The 19,101-nt window shown below is 41.2% G+C and overlaps 1 protein-coding gene across 3 annotated transcripts in view; it reads left to right on the top strand.

The window, feature by feature from the left end:
• LOC131126083 (BMP/retinoic acid-inducible neural-specific protein 3-like) overlaps positions 1-17,528 on the top strand; it is a 34,443-nt gene extending 16,915 nt beyond the window's left edge. For 2 of the 3 annotated variants that reach the window (XM_078791442.1, XM_058068262.2), the window contains exons 5-8: positions 4,959-5,064; positions 6,868-7,104; positions 10,349-10,571; positions 15,895-17,528. In XM_078791442.1, the coding sequence (XP_078647568.1) occupies positions 4,959-5,064; positions 6,868-7,104; positions 10,349-10,571; positions 15,895-17,023 (1,695 nt within the window). In that variant the 3' untranslated portion in view covers positions 17,024-17,528. The remainder of the gene's footprint in view (positions 1-4,958; positions 5,065-6,867; positions 7,105-10,348; positions 10,572-15,894) is intronic. The other variant, XM_058068263.2, reaches the window with a different exon arrangement.
• Positions 17,529-19,101: the final 1,573 nt, after the last annotated feature.

Raw genomic sequence — 19,101 nt, 5'->3', positions numbered from 1 at the left:
AGCACACAACTACGTATACTGCGCCCAATGGACCGGCGAACAAACATTACCAGTGAAAGACATACAAATTCATTTTTCATTTTCTACTGTTTTCCTCACAAGGGTTGCGGGGGGTGCTGGAGCCTATCCCAGCTGTCTTTGGGCGAGAGGCGGGGTTACACCTTGGACTGACAAATACAAATTATGGAACAAAAAGTTCATTCATTCATTCATTCATTCATTCATTTTCTACCACTTATTTTCATAAGGGTTGTGGGCGTGCTGGAGCCTATCCCAGCTGTCTTTGGGCGAGAGGTGGGGTACACCCTGGACTGACAAATACAAATTGTGAAACAAAAAGTTAATTCATTCATTTTCTACCACTTATCCTCAGGAGGGTCGTGGGCGTGCTGGAGCCTATCCCAGCTGTCTTTGGGCAAGAGGCGGGGTACACCCTGGACTGACAAATACAAATTATGGAACAAAAAGTTCATTCATTCATTCATTCATTTTCTACCATTTATTTTCATGAGGGTTGTGGGCGTGCTGGAGCCTATCCCAGCTGTCTTTGGGTGAAAGGCGGGGTACACCCTGGACTGACAAATACAAATTGTGGAACAAAAAGTTCATTATTTTCTACCACTTATTTTCATGAGGGTTGTGGGTGTGCTGGAGCTTATCCCAGCTGTCTTTGGGCAAGAGGCATGGTACACCCTGGACTGACAAATACAAATTGTGGAACAAAAAGTTAATTCATTCATTCACTCATTTTCTACCACTTATTTTCATGAGGGTTGCGGGGGTGCAGGAGCCTATCCCAGCTGTCTTTGGGCGAGAGGCGGGGTACACCCTGGACTGACAAATACAAATTATGGAACAAAAAGTCCATTCATTCTTTCATTCATTTTCTAGCACTTATTTTCATGAGGGTTGTGGGGGTGCTGGAGCCTATCCCAGCTGTCTTTGGGCAAGAGGCGGGGTACACCCTGGACTGACAAATACAAATTGTTCATTCATTCATTAATTTTCTATCACTTATTTTCATGAGGGTTGCAGGGGTGCTAGAGCCTATCCCATGCATGCACACAGAGATGGCCGAGGGTGGAATTGAACCCTGGTCTCCTAGCTGTGAGGTCTGCGCGCTAACCACTCGACCGTCGTGCATCCTCATTCATTCATTCATTTTCTACCACTTGTTTTCATGAGCGTTGTGTGCGTGCTGGAGCTTATCCCAGCTGTCTTCAGGCGAGAGGCGGGGTACACCCTGGACTGGTCACCAGCCAATCACAGGGCACATATAGACAAACAACCATTCACACTCACATTCATACCTATGGACAATTTGGAGTCGCCAATTAACCTAGCATGTTTTTGGAATGTGGGAGGAAACCGGAGTACCCGGAGAAAACCCACGCATGCACGGGGAGAACATGCAAACTCCACACAGAGATGGCCGAGGGTGGAATTGAACTCCGGTCTCCTTGCCGTGAGGCCTGCGCTCTAACCATTCGGAAAACATCAGAAAACGGAACAAAAAGTTATTGATTAAAAATCAGCAAACTTACAGGGCATGAATGCTGAATCATCCAGACATGTATAATGGATAAAAGAAAAAGCGTTTTTATGAAATCAAGACTTGATTATAATAATTAGAAATGAATACATATGGGCTTGCCACCAGTCAAGGAAAGCTTGAAAGGAGTAGACAAGAGCAGCAGTTTTGCGACCTCACAATGAAACACTAATCATCCGTTTAACATCTGAAGTAGCTATTAAAGTATGCATACATCAGCCCCAGGGTAAAAACGTACATGCCAAAGTGAGTCGCTGCTGATGAAGACAAGTACCCCCGCCCCCACCCACAAACATGTTCTTATGATTATGCATCAGCCGTGATAGATTAGAGATTCCGTCCCATTAATTTCCAGCCATGCTGACTTCCTTTCGTTTGCAGCAGATTGAAGATCAGAGGAGGAAGTAGAAAGGAGGGGCACAATCTCTTTTTATGAGGGATGTAAAAAAAAAAAACAGCTCATGCTATGGATATTCTTTCATTAGAACCACACACACACAGCGTCAGGGAGGGATGCGGAACATAAACCCGTGACCGTATGTGTTTTGGTGTTTTCAAAATGCAACACTGGGATCAATTACTGGCGGAATGAAGTTAGCGGCGAATCAGCCTGACGTTAGGTGGTCGGAGCAGAGTTGATTTCCTCCCTCTAATGGCTCTGTCTAAAGAGGCGAAGTCTACAAATTGAAGACCTTTTCAGGGATTGCTTCACAGTGACTCACTGCATATAAAAGTGATTTGAGGTAGAAAATGCCTTTCATGGGTCTCTTCAGGTCATTTTGACACACAAGCAAAGCAAATCATCATTTGGATGTCAAAGTGTTTAATAACATCTCCTGACTAAACGGGTCTGTGTGCGTGTCCTCATGCTCTGCACTTAGCTACTCGCTGTTTATGTGTTTGCATTCACAGATACAACCAGGTTGTAGTTCTAGTACAATACCATCATGGTGATGTAAAGCCATGCAATTCACTCATTAGTTGAACAAAAGATTCATTAGCATTGTAACATTTAAAGCTGCATAGCAGAAATAGATCAACATGCTGACATTAGCTAATCATATTGCTGTGCCTGCAAGATTATGCCGAGAAGTATCCTCACAGTATCCTCAGAGACAATTGATTGACTCTCCTCTATTGTTGTTAGCTTAATCTTGTAGGCTTGCCACTATTTTCACAGGGAAGTATATACCACAATAAGTACACACCATTTATTCCTAGTGTATATTTGACGGGAGCCGATCATAAGCTATGAAAAAACTCACAACATCGCTTGTCAACCCATTGGACATTGCAGGAAGTCATTACTCAATAAAACAGTCCGACTCACATTTTCAACTTACTAACAACATTAAACTCATCACACAGCAACTAACACTCAAACATTATAATATATATATATATATACAGTAAAGTCTCGTTATATCGATATTCTCGGGAGTCGGAAAAAATACCGATATAACCGGACTATCCATATATCCGATCCTGCGCCGAACTGCATTAAAAGTGGGCGGATCTTTGATATGGCATGTAATTTTCTCCTTGAGTTCATGGATTGCGTATCTAGCATGCTTTTGTACTACAATAAATTTTGTACTACAGTAAATAAAAATAAACTTACGCTGTAGTGATTACCGGTTACCGGGACATAATTCACCCCGGAACATAATTCACCCCGGAACTATTGATAGGGAAGGTGTTGCCACCCGGAGGGGTAGGCGCGAGGGACGGGTGTTTTCCGCTGTGTGTGCTGCACTCTGGTGGTGGAAGTGTGAAAAATAAAGTTGTTTTTTTGGTATTGAAATCCTTAAGCAAAGATTGATTTAAGCTGCTTTTGTATCGATATAAGCAGACCAAATTGGCTGGCGGGAGATGAAAAGGGCATCGTAGTAACCGGATTATCATAATAACCAGGTATCGTACTGGAGGGTCTGGAGCCACTGGGGGGCGCCATCGCACACGCCGCCGAGCAACATGTTAGCAGCTTTGACTCCGACATCAACAGCAGTGTAAGATGTGACGTGTATCGTACTAACGGAGCTAATTATATCATAAAAGACTAGAAATTTGCTGGGAAATGAAAATAGTATCGTAATAAGTAGTAATTCGTTTTAACCGATATCGATATAACGAGATATATATATATATATATATATATATATATATATATATACGTACAAACATGTATCAATATGAGTTTAATGTGGGGAGCGAGGGGCAACATTTTAAAGTGTTCCCATAATACATTTCATTTGAGGAGGAGCATAGAAAGTTGCTTCTGTCCACCAGGCCGCAAGCCTAGAGGGAAGCTGACATCATTGCAGATTGTAGTGCCCCAATGAATGCAAAAAATTTAAATGTTGTGGTTTTTATTATTTTTAACTCATATTGGGTCCATCCATTTTCCTTCCATCAATTCATCCATACACCTTTTGAGTATTAAGATGATTTGTGATGAATTTGACACTGTTAGTAAATAGTTCACTATACCTCCACTGGCTTCCAGTGGGTTGCCAAGCTTGTTGTGAGTGCACTGATAGCTCGTGATTGGCTATCACAAGCTATTGTTTCCTCACTGAATCTCAAGCGGCGCAGTACTTGAACAATGAGTAGTACTTCTAAATGAAAGTAGATGTCTCAAGTTTAGCCATAAATTAGCTGCACGGCAGGGTCCAGAATTTAAGGGAAAAGTCTTTCACAGTAATTCATTCCTTTCTCTATTACATTCTTTTCAAAAAGAAAATTATTTATTGAATGAATGTTTTGTGGTTGAATATGTCCGATTGGTAGTAAACAAATATGAATATGAATATTTACAATTTTTTTGTCTAAATGAAGCATTTCAAGCATAAAAATGGCTACATTAATTAAAATACAAAATATAATATAAATATAATATAAATTCAAAATATGCATTAAATAAATGTAGTATTAGTGAGGCACAAGGATCAGACTTGATTATCGAAACAACAGACTTTTAATGCAATTGAATTATATCATAATAACCACAATGCTCTCTAATTAACTAATTCCTTTTGCGACAGTTAATCTACGTTAAACTGAACCCCAAAGTCACTTCCTGTCTGCTGAGATGCCATAAGGAGCACATTTATAGTACCACATATGTCTTAAATGGCTTATTTAGTCTTATTTTGTCTACTGTATTTGGTATTGTGAGTGTAACGGTGACTATAGGGGTGTTATTTTATGTCTGGAGGGCTCCAGTAACGTTAAAACCATATTCAGAAGCCTTTAAACTGATTTTCTCTGCTCTACCGACAAAGTATTTGCTTAATAAATAAGGTCTCGAAGCAATTAACGTCAACAAAGGGATTATTGTATCCGGCTCTTCAAAATGACCTTAAAAAGACACAATGACAGGTCAAAAATTTATTCTTTTTTGCAGGTAACTGAAACCAGAACTGGGCCACTCGGTTGCAGCAACTACGACAATCTGGACACCGTCAGCTCTGTTCTGGTTCACAGTCCAGAGAATAAGGTTCAACTCCAAGGTAAGGAAATGTCATTTTTCTGTGCTATTTTTTTAGACTAGTCACAGTCAAATTTTACTGCCCGCTAAGCTTTTTAATCCGGCCTACCGAAAATGTTCAAATTATTATTTTTTTTTCCAAAAGAGAGAGTCCGTGCCTTCTAGTGACATATGGGTCATCACGGTAACCATAGAGACTACGTCAGAGTAGCTCCAGGAAGACGAGGCTTTGATAGAAAGCATTGTGAGTGAGCGTCTGTGTACCGAGCAGCTTGACCCCATGTGACGGAGCAAGCGTTCTACGACACAGTCCTGCAGAAAATTGGTATTTTATATTTTATGGCTGTTTTTTCTGTTTTCCCCATGTCGCTTTTTTCGCTGTGCTTTTGCTTGATTGCAAAACACGTCAAGCAAAACATGAGGAAGTCGTCTGGGAATTAATCAAGGGAGGAACGTTCACCTACTCTTGATATTCAGTTGTAAACCCCGCATGCTTTATTCATGTACACTCTAGGTGTCTGATTCAGTAAAAAACATGTCACGTTCAATTCCGTTTCGTTAGGTGGCCTGTCATTGTGAACATTTTATTGTGCAGAAATGCAAAGCAACCTCCGGGTGTTTAAAGTGCTCCTGAAAAAAAATGGGTTTACAGCTAAAATAAAACAAATTATTCCAAGTGGACTGACAAATATATGCATGAAATTATATACATATATAGTCGGTCGCCCTGCTAATTATTTTCACCAAATAAAAGCCCCTTCATATAGCATTGAGTGCTGTAATACCAAAGAAAAAAACATTATGGATAATAATATCACATCATAACACAGTAACGCCTGTGATGCTATACAATTATGATTGCTATTGTGTATTTCTTACACACTACTGTACATAAAAATTATGTTTTGTGCAGCTAATATTCGACATAGTATCCATAACAGAACCAAAACAGCAGCACCCATGGAGGCACGGAAAACAGATTTAGTGGTTAACAACAATTTTAGCAATGTAGTTTTACATATTTACCATTCCAATCAACATTGCAATGCACTGCGGTGTTGTGTGCATTGATGTTATGTTAAATTTTTTGCATTCATTGGGGCACTACAATCTGCAATGACGTCAGCTTCCCTCTAGGCTAGCGGCCTGGTGGACAGAAGCAACTTTCTATGCTCCTCCTCAGACTTGCACATATCCTGCCTTCAAAAAACTTTTTTTTTAAATGAAATAAATTATTGTATTAAAAAAAGATGAGTAAACCATTAACATTAAACAGTCAACCATTCAAAAATAAGTGTAACTCTATGAATAATTTAAGGTTCCTCCTCTCCCCTGCTTATAATTACCCCCAATAGACGTCTGATCTTCTGTAGCCCCGGCCACTGTATGAGGAAATATTACTGCTTTAAGAGTCAACTGTATGCAAGTGTATATAACCTCCGGACCTCAGTTGAAAGCCCATTGATTTTTTTTTAAATGGGGCCTTAATGTATGGGTCCCCTTTTAAAAAGCTAAGTGCTTTCGCTAAAACAGCTGTAGGTTTTAACATTACTCAACATACGGGAGCAGCACATTTAGTACCTTTTATGGAGCATTTCTGGCAGCAGGATGGTTTATGTGAGATCGAAATAACTCAAAATAAACTACAGTGGTACCGCTGATGATGGAACATGTCACACAAGAAATAAAATACATCAGGCATGGCTGGAAGTAAACATTTTGTTGATTCTAATGCTAATTCTAAAGAAAAAGTAGTACCCACTCGTATTTTAAGGACCAATATAATAACCGCCTTGGTCTGCATCCTGTCTTTCACGCTTCGCAGGGCTGCAGGTCGTCCTCCCTGGTTACTTGCAGAGCCGCTTCATTCAGGCGGCTCTCAACTACATCGGCTGTAAATCCGAGGGTCATTTTATGTGCCAAAACAGTGAATGCTGGTGTGAGTGTAGTGCGGACTTTCCACGGTGTAACTGTCCTCACGCTGACCTGGACACTCTGGAAAACAACCTATTGCGCATCAGAGACGCCTGGAGGCGGATCAACGAGGAGTTCGAGGAGTCCGGTGAGTCAAGGGTCGTGATTTATTGTTGCCCTTGGAAAATAATTTGAAAATGTCAACTTGAATAGTGCAATCAAAAAAATAAAAAATAAATAACGCAGTGAAAGGAAATGGTTCTGAACTTTCAGTTGTTTTTCAGTAGAAAGTACAGATTTGTACTATAGGGTCTGAGTACTAACATGAACAGAAAAAAAAAAAACACGTCTTGTTCCTGTTCTAAACCGTTGCTTGCCTGTCAAATGTTGCCAGGCTTAATCAAAAGTGCTGTCACTCAAAGTGTCAGGTCTCAGTATGCTGCTCGCTCTCTCACTCTCTCTCTCGCCCCTGTCTGGACCGTGTTGAATATATGACCATTTAAAGTCAATTTCCTCTCACTTAAAGTGCTGCAGTGAATCACTAAACAAGACATTTAATTAATAAACTATCAATCAGTAAATCTTTAATAAAGCAATGACCTTAGCGCTGCACTTAGAGCATGACTGTGCTTATCACCAGGGGTTGTTAATGTACCAGTAACAGTATCGAGCTCGCTAATTGATTGTGTGACTGAGGCCAAAAAGCCTGCTTGTCCTCATTCTGTGCACCTCTTGTAATTCCGCACAGCTTTTTTGCACCTCGCAAATTGGCTTGTGCACAAACACATAGACCACCAATCAAACAAAGCATGGCTTGCTTCCAAGGACCTAATAATGTAATATTGCAATATTTTGAAACAAAACTATTATTACCATAAACACATTTTCTGTCCCTGATTGGATTAGCAGCCTCAACTGCAGTTTACAGCGCAATTTACCCACAGGTCTGCAGAAAATCTCATCTAATCTGCTGTGAGGCATGAATATTAAGGAATAACCTGAAAGCCAAGGTTATCTCATCCCCTGAGTGTGATGGAAGAGAATTTAACAGGATTTGGTAGGATTTTATAAAAAAAAAAAGTGATGCAATAAAAATAGCGGTAAACAGAGTTTTACTGGTGTTGCTATTGTATCCCATCAGGGAGATTTATTGGATTTATTGTTGTCCGTTTGCCCCACAGAACATGGGTCGCTGTTTCATTTAGCTCTATTTAAATGTTGTGTTTTGTAACAGAACTCGGAATTGGAACCTGATCTCTTTCTTCAAAGTTGAATAAGTTATATTTTCTGTCTCATAGATTCAATGTCATTCAAAAGACCTTATTAATGGAGCAGTATTGTTTCATTGAACAACTTCTTTGGTACATGCAGTATCTCAAAAAAGTGTGTTGTTGTTTGTTTTTGCTCTCAGGTTATCCCTTGAGTTATCCCTATTATAGAAATTAAATTAAAATTGGTTTCAACTCAATATAGTTTTCAAGAGACGCTTGTCTCCAGCAGATATCTGCAACTGGGTGTCAGACGGACGGCACGTTAAATCTCCACTTGATGTATTTCCTCTCTCACTCAAGTTTGACAAAGTCGCCCAGAAATATTTGGGGTCATGAACCCCCCTCCCGCATTTGCAAACCACTGCATTAGATCTTGAGTTTTGCGGCGAATATGTAGAGTAAAATAAGTTTATTTACATTTGCAAATGACGAGGTCATGGAATTCAGTGGTTCGCATGTTCGCATGTAGAAGATCGGAAAGACCTGGGTTTGATTCTCTGCTTGGGTCATCTCTATGTGGAGTTTCCATGTTCTCCCCGTGCATGCGTGGGTTTTCTCCGGGTACTCCGGTTTCCTCCCACATTCCAAAAACATGCTAGGTTAATTGGCGACTCCAAATTGTCCATAGGTATGAATGTGAGTGTGAATGGTTGTTTGTCTATATGTGCCCTGTGATTGGCTGGCGACCAGTCCAGGGTGTACACTTACCCGAAGACAGCTGGGATAGGCTCCAGCATACCCGTTATCCTTGTGAGGATAAGTGGTAGAAAATGAATGAATGAATGACATAGTATAATGTTTTAGAAACATTTATTATGCACCATGATTTATATAGCCTGTGTAAAGGCGTCATGACGTCATTATTATTATACACATAATAAAATACATAGGCGCGTGTCCCGCCTCATTATGATCAGTCGGGGATGTACGTGAGCTGGCATTATACTAATGGTAATGGTTTTATTTCATTTGAACATGCATCAGATTACAATTGAATGCATCACATAATCAGTTCACAGTTCCACATTTCCAAAAGGAGTAGGAAGAAGCAAAGCTTATTAAATCCGACCCCTCCATCTGGTACTTTTACAATCAGTAACTGTTACATTTGTTCACTTCCTGCTTTCCATAATATAGTATATATTTTTTTGTCATGTACCGAAGTACGAGGTGATATGACCATACAATGACATAATGAGTAGCATAGTAACTGTCATTATAGTGATATATACGTATATATAGATATATATATATAGCACATCATGACATCATGCTGTCTCTCTTTAGCAGGGAAAAGGCAGTGTTCTTTTTATGGTTTGTTTTTGACAGCATAAGCACCAGCTTGCAAACAGCAAGTCAACTGCAATATATTTTTATGCTCTTTTGAATGAATTTGACTACCGAGATGGAGTAGTATAAACCCAAGCTCATCCGAAGGTAATCAGACTTTTACAACAAAGTATCTGGAGAAGGATAGGGTGGTGGTGGTGGTGGTGGGGGGGGCGTCATCGTCTGGGGCAGCCCCAGTAAACTTTGTGAACATATCATCTGACCTCTTTAAGGAAATGTACGTATAGCGCCATTCAGAATCATAGGAAGACTTACTAATATTCATGACAACAGTTGTACAATATTTTTGCAGCTCTGGTTTGATCTCTATTTTAGATGAAAGTCATTTCCAAAGTTTAAAAATATATATGGTGCGAGTACTGGAAAGCATAGTGATGTGTTTCCGTCATATGGCATTAACAGCAGTATGATGAATCACAGTTAGAGAAGTTTTCTTCCATATAAAAAAAAAACATGCGAAGTAACTTTTCAGAAAGAATTTACTGTATTTTTGCTGATTGTTCTCATTGCGCCATCTTGTCTTTGTTTCACACTGTTGAAAGTCGGAGACAGAAATAAAATATGAAAGGGGTTTATTCTCTGACGTGCAGATAAGATCAGCAATGTTAAAAAAAATGCTCTCTTGGCATATTTCTGTTATTATTCCTCTTGAGCTGTTTGCTTTTCTGGGACAAACAATGAGGAGTGTACAGTTTTTCTTTTTTAGATCGTTATCCTCTGGATAATAACCACCAGCAGCGTTTGCACCTTCATGCTCTTCTTTCCTTTCAGAGGAGTTCCGGAGCTTTGTTGGGAAGCTGCCAACATATTACGCAGTAAACACATCTGTTGTGGAACAGTTATGGAGGACAGATGCCAGCCTGCTACAGCGTTACAGGCAGCTGGAGACCAGAAGCCAGCAGCTCTTCACCAAAACTCGACGCACCGTCAACAAGCTCTTCAGCCTCAGCAAAAGGTGCAGAAAGAAGCCCAAAATAATCCTACAGCGGCCGAGGTGAGTTTGCTGTTTACTCAGCAGCCTATATAACTAAGGTGCCCCTGGGAGAAAGATCGTTCCTGTTGTGACACACTTGAAAATTGACAAAAGGAGAAATGCTTCTTTGTTTTGACAAAGGCTACACGAGTACAGAGCTTTTAAAAACATATCTGTGAATAAAACGATTTACGATTCTTCCATCTAAATACAGATATCCTCCACTCATCCATCCATTTTCTACCACTTCAAGGTCCCACAGAGCTGGAGCTTATCCCAACTGACTTTGGGTGTAAGGAGGTGCTCCCCATAGACCATTCATTCATGAGGGTCGAGGGGGGGCTGGAGCCTATCCCAGCTGTCTTCAGGCGAGAGGAGGGGTACACGCTGGATTGGTCGCCAGCCAATCACAGGGCACATATAGACAAACAACCATTCACACTCGCATTCATACCTATGGACAATTTGGAGTCACCAATTAACCTAGCATGTTTTTGGAATGTGGGAGGAAACCGGAGTACCTGGAGAAAACCCACACATGCACAGGGAGAACATGCAAACTCCGCACAGAGATGGCTGAGGGTGGAATTGAACCATGGTCCCTATAGACAAATCAACATACAATGGTACCTTGTTTTTTGCTGCCAGTGTATGCGTTCCTTAACACGTTCTTGCCACTTTCAAGGATTTAGTGTAACGGAAGTCAATTTTTTTTTAACAAAATGACTCAGTGTAGGAGATTAAGAGGAAAGAAGGCAAATATTCTGTCTTTGGCAGTTTGTGAAGAACTCTCAAAGTTCAAATCCTTATTTGGATTTGCTGTAGTGTTTTTGCATCCTTGTTAAAACATCCTTAAAACATCCTCCATGGATTAAAATCCTTGCTGCAGTCGTTCTTCCTCCACCTTTATGTAACAAACCAAAGATTCTTATACCCCAGGGTGTACCCCTCCTCTCGCCCGAAGACAGCCGGGATAGGCTCCAGCATGCCGGCAACCCTTGTGAGGATAAAGCGGTACAGAAAATAGATGTATGGATGACGCACTATAGCCGCATAACTTCTACTTTCCTTCAGCAATCCAGAATTCCACCTTTTTGTGCAATGTTTGCATTCCTCTGCCCTTTGAGTGCAGAATGTTTTGTTGATATTGAGGGTTTCGTCAGGGAGAAAACTTGTAAGATTCAGAGTCACGCTGCTCGCTGTTGACTGACAATGATCTACAGCCAATCAGGACACAGAACACGATAAAGACAGGCAAAACAATGCACGTTCATTCATTCATTCATTCATTCATTTTCTACCGCTTTTACTCACACGGGGTCGCGGAGGGTGCTGGAGCCTATCCCAGCTGTCTTTGGGCGAGTAGCAGGGTACACCCTGGACTGGTCGCCAGCCAATCACAGGGCACATATAGACAAACAACCATTCACACTCACATTCATACCTATGGACAATTTGGAGTTGCCAATTAACCTAGCATGTTTTTGGAATGTGGGAGGAAACCGGAGTACCCGGAGAAAACCCACGCATGCACGGGGAGAACATGCAAACTCCACACAGAGTTGGCCGAGGGTGGAATTGAACCCTGGTCTCCTAGCTGTGAGGTCTGCGTGCTGACGACTCGACCGCCGATGCACGTTCATACATTGAAAAAAAAAAAAATGCAAAAATTGCAATTCAAGAATCATTAGGAATCAGAATCGGAACCAAACCAACCCTAAACATGATCGACGTGATGGACACCCCTGGTATAGACAATCATCCACAAATCATATTATAGGCAATCACATTGAAGGATTGACTTATTTGATACTGTGCTGCAAGTGCGTAAATGAGACACCTTCTTTCCTCCCAGGCCAGCATCCACCAATATTGTGTGAAGGAGGCAGAATTCCAAAAGCACTTAGAGTACCTTGAAGGTAAAAAGGTCCTCTGTAAATGCACTGCATTTACTGTTTACCCTTTATCAAGAATTTCAGCTGTGGTCAGTAACACGCTGCTATTTTTCTGCTTTCCGTTATTACGGTCTGTGATTTTTTTTTTTTTTTTTTACTGTAGCAGCTGCTGGTTCAGCAGAGCTCCCACCGAGACTCTAGACTTTAGCAGTCTATCAAGGGCCACCACGGTCATGACTGCAGTCACGTAGATGTCTTTCTCAGTCAGCGTTGTTCGCTATTTCTGGGAGGGAAATGAACAAAATGGAATAATCCATCAGTTTTAAGTCAAATTCAAATGCGTCTTCAGTCTGCAATCCAATTATGCTTGTTTTATGACAGCGACTGTGCTTATAAAATAAAATAAACACATCAGGTTTGGATCACTGGTTAAATCAATTTATTTTATTGTTTTGTGTCCCTAAGAAATGTGTTTTATTCATTTAACTGCCAGTGTATTTCATATTTGAATAGTATATGTAATTGAACTGGGCGGCATGGTGGTCGAGTGGTTAGCGGGTTCAATTCCACCCATCTCTGTGTGGAGTTTGCATGTTCTCCCCGTGCATGCATGGGTTTTCTCCGGGTACTCCGGTTTCCTCCCACATTCCAAAAACATGCTAGGTTAATTGGCGACTCCAAATTGCCCATAGGTATGAATGTGAGTGTGAATGGTTGTTTGTCTATATGTGCCCTGTGATTGGCTGGCCACCAGTCCAGGGTGTACCCCGCCTCTCGCCCAAAGACAGCTGGGATAGGCTCCAGCACCCCCCTCATGAAGAAAAGCGGTCGAAATGCGTGTACACCATTATATAATATTTTATTACTAGTGAGGCTGCGTTTCTGTAGTTTTTTGTCTTTGTTAGAGCTTTGTTATTTAAGAACACATATATATATATTATGATAATCATAAGATTACGCTCAATTTTAAATGAAAGGCACATCCTTTACCCTGTAATTTTGTGCCTTTACAAGATATAACTTCAGAGACAAGCGGTTCTGTGCCTTTTAATGTAAAGGGCACCCGTGCTTTTAAGACATAAAAAAAATAATATGTCAGAATGGTTCTCCTTCCAGCCATCTATTAACCTCTGCTCATCCCATCCAGACAGTGGGGGCAGCAGTCTGAGCATGAGCAAAATGCACAATGCAGAAAAACACTTGAAATATTGTCATTACCGTAAAAAAAATCTCATTTTAATTCAGCAAGTATACTACAAAAGTCAACGTTAATTTGTTTGGGCTGTGCGCCGCTGCACCAAGAGGTGAGTTGTGGGTCGCTGCTGTCGGTTGGTGGAGAAAATATCACGATCATGCCATATTGTGCAGATCGTTGTCTGGGTTTTTAGTGCAAAGGCGAAAAGGAAAGGGATGTTAGTCTGCACACCTGCTATTGCGACCTCCTTCTTTTTGCCGCATCGAGGTCTAGGCACTTGAACTCCACAATGTTTTTTGTGTAGTTGATTTATTGCTGAGACCAGATTATGGCAACGTGAGGATATTAATAATATTGTTAATTCCGGTGTATAAGCCACACCAAATACATTTGGAGGACAAACTAGATTTGTACATATACAAGCTGCACATGTCCACGTCATAAAATAACATATTGTGGCACACAATATGTAACCAAATGAGCTTTGAAAAAACTCCCAAGTTGGTCAACACATTGCAAATCGCAGTAGGACTCAATATAACATTCTGAGTCACGGTGTCATCTTACAAAGAATACTCAACTCATCACACAGCAACTTAACACTCAAAAGATATACAAAATAAATATACATGAATGTACCAATATGAGTTCAAAATGGAAGAAAAACAGAATAGAAAATGGATGGCTGGTGTTACAATGCTGCCACTGTTCACTAGAGGAGCCTGTAGCCTAGAGGGAGGCTGACATCACTGCAGTGCCCCAATGAATGCATTGCTCATGCATTATGGGAAAACTTTTAAACATTTGCATTTTTTTTAGCTCGTATTGGTACATGATTGTATATTTCTAATCCACCTTTTGAGAGTTAAGTTGCTGTGTAATTTAGTGTTCTTTGTAAGATGACAATGTGTTACGTATATTATTATACTGTTATATATAATGACCTAATGCAGTTTCCAATGGGTTGAAGAGTTCAGTGTGAGTGCACTGATACCTTGTGATTAGCTCCAATCAAAGAAAGAACTACTGTTTCCTCACTGACTCCCGAGCGGGACATTATATTAACAATTAATCGCAGTTCTTAAGTAAAGGAGATGTTAACCATAACTTATCTGCACCACTTCATAAACCACTGGGTTCAAAGTTTAAGAAAAAAAGTAGTGGCTTATATAATTGAAAATGTGGCATTGCGTGTGAATGCTAAATAAAAATACGGCTTCCTTTCCTTTCAATGACCTTGTGACTACACCCTCCACTCCTACACCTGTGAAGGAGGAAGCAAATGTGCGTACCAAAGGATCGCCAGTTTTCTCCCATTGTGTATATTTGACTGATCACTGTTACTTGGAGAACTCACAGGTCGGGCAGTTTTTTAAATAAATGAATAAAAAAAAACACTTTTGAAGGGTTTCAAGGTCTTTGGAAAGTGAGCGGAAACCTTTCTCACAAATAAAGAAAGGAGCTGCAGATGTTCTCCAGCTTGTGTGTACGCAAACACTTACTGCGTCTTCTATTAGAAACATTATAGGTTGTCTTTTTATTATATGCTGTATAAAAGCACAAAACCCATATGGTTATCTCATGGAATTAAACAATTTATTAAAAAAGGAAGAGTCAACCCCTAAGGGTAGATCTAGGACACATATGAGGAGCTTTGTTTCTCAACTGGCCTGGGGATAGCCAGGTGTTGCTAGGCACAGGGAGGTCAGGACCTTCTTACTTGCTGCCCAGGAGCCCGGAAAGCATAGCATAATAATGATGGATAGACTGAACAACCACTAAAGTCGTCTTTTTCAGCATCACAATTCAACAGCCTTCATCACAGACGTTGTCAGCCTCTCTCTCTCTGTTTCATTGCCGCTGTCAGTGTCAGTTTCATCTGCAAATTAGTTCTTAAGCTTGAGTTGTGCTCTTCATCACACAATAGTCCAGCCTTTCAAAACCCATTGTTGGTGGAGGATAATTGACGCACTATAAACCTTGCAATCCTACCTCCACTCGATGTTCCCAGCGCCACTCGTTAACACCAATGATGAGACCTGGCATGTTTTTTTTTCATTGCAAACTAAGCAGTCCAAACAAAAGTTGTAGTAATTCTTGACTTACTTAAGATTTGTCAGATGAAAACACGATTGTTGCATAAGATTTCAAAATCATGATATTAGTGTTCACTGTATAAGTCACAGGGTTTAAAAAACAAGTAGGGGCTTATTCACTGGAAATTTTGGTAATCCAACCTGTGTTTTTGTCCTAGGTCTCTGCACTTCTGGCTGAGCTACACGCTCTCAGTCTTGTACTGCGGCGAGAACAGCCAGGTTGGTGTGTACAGTGACGAGAGTCGCAGCTGCTCCTGCCCCTACAGTCATCCGCCTTGCCAGGGCCTGATTCCCTGCTCTATTGGTGACGGATCTCGCTGTGCGTCCTGCTCCACTGAGAACCGCACACGATGTTCCAGCTGCAACCCCGGCTTCACCCTCAACCAGGGAACCTGCAGACACGCGGTACCCGACCCTACGGACCCTTACTTGGGCTTGGAGAGTGATCAAGACTTGCACGACATGGAGCAGCGCTACCTGCTTCAGCGACGCGACCCACGCATCACTCTGCATGCGGTGTTTGTGAGCAACGATGTGAGGATTAACACTTGGTTTGACCCTTCGTGGAGGAAGCGAATGTTGCTGACCTTGAAGAGCAACCGAGTGAAATCGAATCGAGTTCACATGCTCCTTGGACTGGCCCTGCAGTTTTGCCTCACCAGGAACAGCACACTTGAGCCGGCGTTTTCTCTCTTTGTGAACCCATTCGGGGGCAGCCATTCAGAAAGCTGGACCATGCCTATAGGCCAACACGGATATCCAGACTGGGAGCGGACCAAATTGGACATTCCCTTGGACTGCTATAACTGGACGTTGTCTCTTGGAAACAGATGGAAGAGCTTTTTTGAGACAGTTCATTTCTACCTGAGGAGCCGAATCAAGGAGGGAATGGCAGCAGGAAGCAAGAACACGTCAGTGGACTATGAGCCTCTGGAGGAAACAGAGCCACCCAACAACATTGGTTACATGAAAGTGAACAGCATGCAACTGTTTGGATACAGCGTGCATTTTGACCCAGAGGCAATCCAGGACCTGATTCTGCAGATAGACTACCCATATACTCAGGGATCACAGGACTCGGCTCTGTTGCAGCTCGTTGAGTTACGCTACAGGGTAAACCGCCTCTCCCCTCCGGGGGCCCCCCATGTGGATCTTTTTGGCTGTTTGCTCCGCCACAGACTTAAACTCTCCAGCGCAGACGTGACCAGGATTCTCACTGCCCTGCAAGTTTTCAGTGCCAGACAACCAAACTACATGGAGTACGAGGCAACTAAACTATGTAGCTAATGGCTCCCCTTTTGATGTTTTGTATTTTCTTGCCACATACAAGCTTGCATCCTCTTAGCTGGATCCATTTGTTGTCAAGTGAGTGATACATTGTTCACGGCTTTGTTGTACATAAAATGTGTGCAATTAAAATCGATGCTAATGTCGCTGTAGTTTTATGGATTAAAGATGTTTAACAATATGCTTCTATTCTGTGCCTTTAAAAGTCATTTATCAGCTTTGGACAACTACACTTACTCAATTTCCGGCACGTGATTTGGAAGCAATTCAATCACATTTAACTGAAGGCAAGCAAGCATTTGTGTTTACCAACACTCAGGGTTGGTCATAGTTAAGGTTTTCATTTATTCTGAACATGCATGTAAAGTTACATTGGAGTACATCACATATTTACATGTCTGAAAAGGAGTAGGAAGAAGCACAGTATCTAAGGACCAGTGATCTCCAGTAATTGCAACAAAATTGGGTCAAATCCGAAATCATTAATTCATTTTCTACCGCTTTTCCTCACAAGGGTCGCGGGGGGGGGGGGGGGGGTGCTGGAGCCTATCCCAGCTGTCTTCAGGCAAGAGGCGGGGTACACCCTTGACTGGTGGCCAGCCAATCACAGGGCACATATAGACAAACAACCATTCACACTCACAATTTGGAGTTGCCAATTAACCTAGCATGTTTTTGGAATGTGGGAGGAAACCGGAGTACCCGGAGAAAACCCACGCATGCACGGGGAGAACATGCAAACTCCACACAGAGATGGCCAAGGGTGAAATTCAACCCTGGTCTCCTAGCTGTGAGGTCTGCGCGCTAACCACTTGACCTTGCAAATCCGAAATCCATCTTGGTAATTTTGGTCGTCACGGTAGTCCTGCACGGTGGATGGTATGACGAGTCATTGAATGCAACCCCTCCGTTAACCCCTCGTCTCCCACCATGTTTATTGTTCTGCAGTTCATCGCTATCCATTTGACTACAGTATGGCTCGCTAAATTCCTAAAGTCGTTAACTGTCACTGCACTTGCCGCTGGGTGTTCTGCATTGATATATTCGGCAAACTCTACCATATCACTCTATTTTCATAAAAAGTGCTGTCAGGGCCTTTTTGAAATGTAAATTTCCCATTCATTTCACTGACAACTATCACATACTCCTCAATTTTCATGTCTCTTTACCGCTACTCACCTTGCCCTCCCTAATACAATGGGAGCCAATCATCTGATGCTAAACAAGCCCAAACACAATGACAGCCAGTGAATGCCCATTTAGGCATGTGACTGACCGTTGTTGTGACAAGAAGCCCAACTCATAAAAATGAATTTCACAAAAAGGCAACTGGGGTAAAGACACAGTAAAATTATAGATTAAAAATTAACTAAATATATGACTGTAATCAATTTAATTTGACCATTCTATTTAAAACACCACTTTTTCTGTGGCATATAACCAATTAAAAATAAGCAATTACCTAAAAATGTCATCCAATACTTCTCTCAAGGAAGAACTAAATTTGAAACACTTATATTCTAGGACTATGTTAAAAAGCCATAGCATTTCAGTATGTGGAATCAAACTATGGAATGGATTGAGAAAATTTAAAAAAGAAAACATGTGGAACTGTGAACTGATTATGTGATGCATTCAATTGTAATCTGATGCATGTTCAAATGAAATAAAACCATTACCATTACCAAACAGTGCTCCGATTCACTCTCAATATTAAATCATTTGTTCCACATCCCATTTCCAACAATTCTGAAAATTTCATTCACATCCATTCAGAACTTTTCAAGTTAAGACAAACAACGCAATGCAAACAAACAGTCGAGCGCAGGTAAAAACATAAACTCCGCCAACTTATGAAACAATATGTTTAAATACATTTAATACCACCAGATAACAAATTAACTTCACTAATAACTTCCACTGCTAAACTCGTCTCAACAGAAAAAACTTTTTTGCTTGAGCAGGCACGTTTGTGTTTATGTCATTCATTGTCGGCATCAGCTTGCACTGACCAGGTTTTGACGGTGTGTCAAAATTCAGCCTAAATTCAGCCTAAAGACACGCTGCAAGGTGGTGGT

The sequence above is a fragment of the Doryrhamphus excisus genome, linkage group LG6 (genome assembly GCF_037039965.1).
Source record: "Doryrhamphus excisus strain RoL-2023G ecotype Guam linkage group LG6, RoL_Dexc_Guam_v1.1, whole genome shotgun sequence".
NCBI classification, from domain to species: domain Eukaryota; kingdom Metazoa; phylum Chordata; class Actinopteri; order Syngnathiformes; family Syngnathidae; genus Doryrhamphus; species Doryrhamphus excisus.
This window is presented reverse-complemented; position numbering and strand designations above follow the sequence as displayed.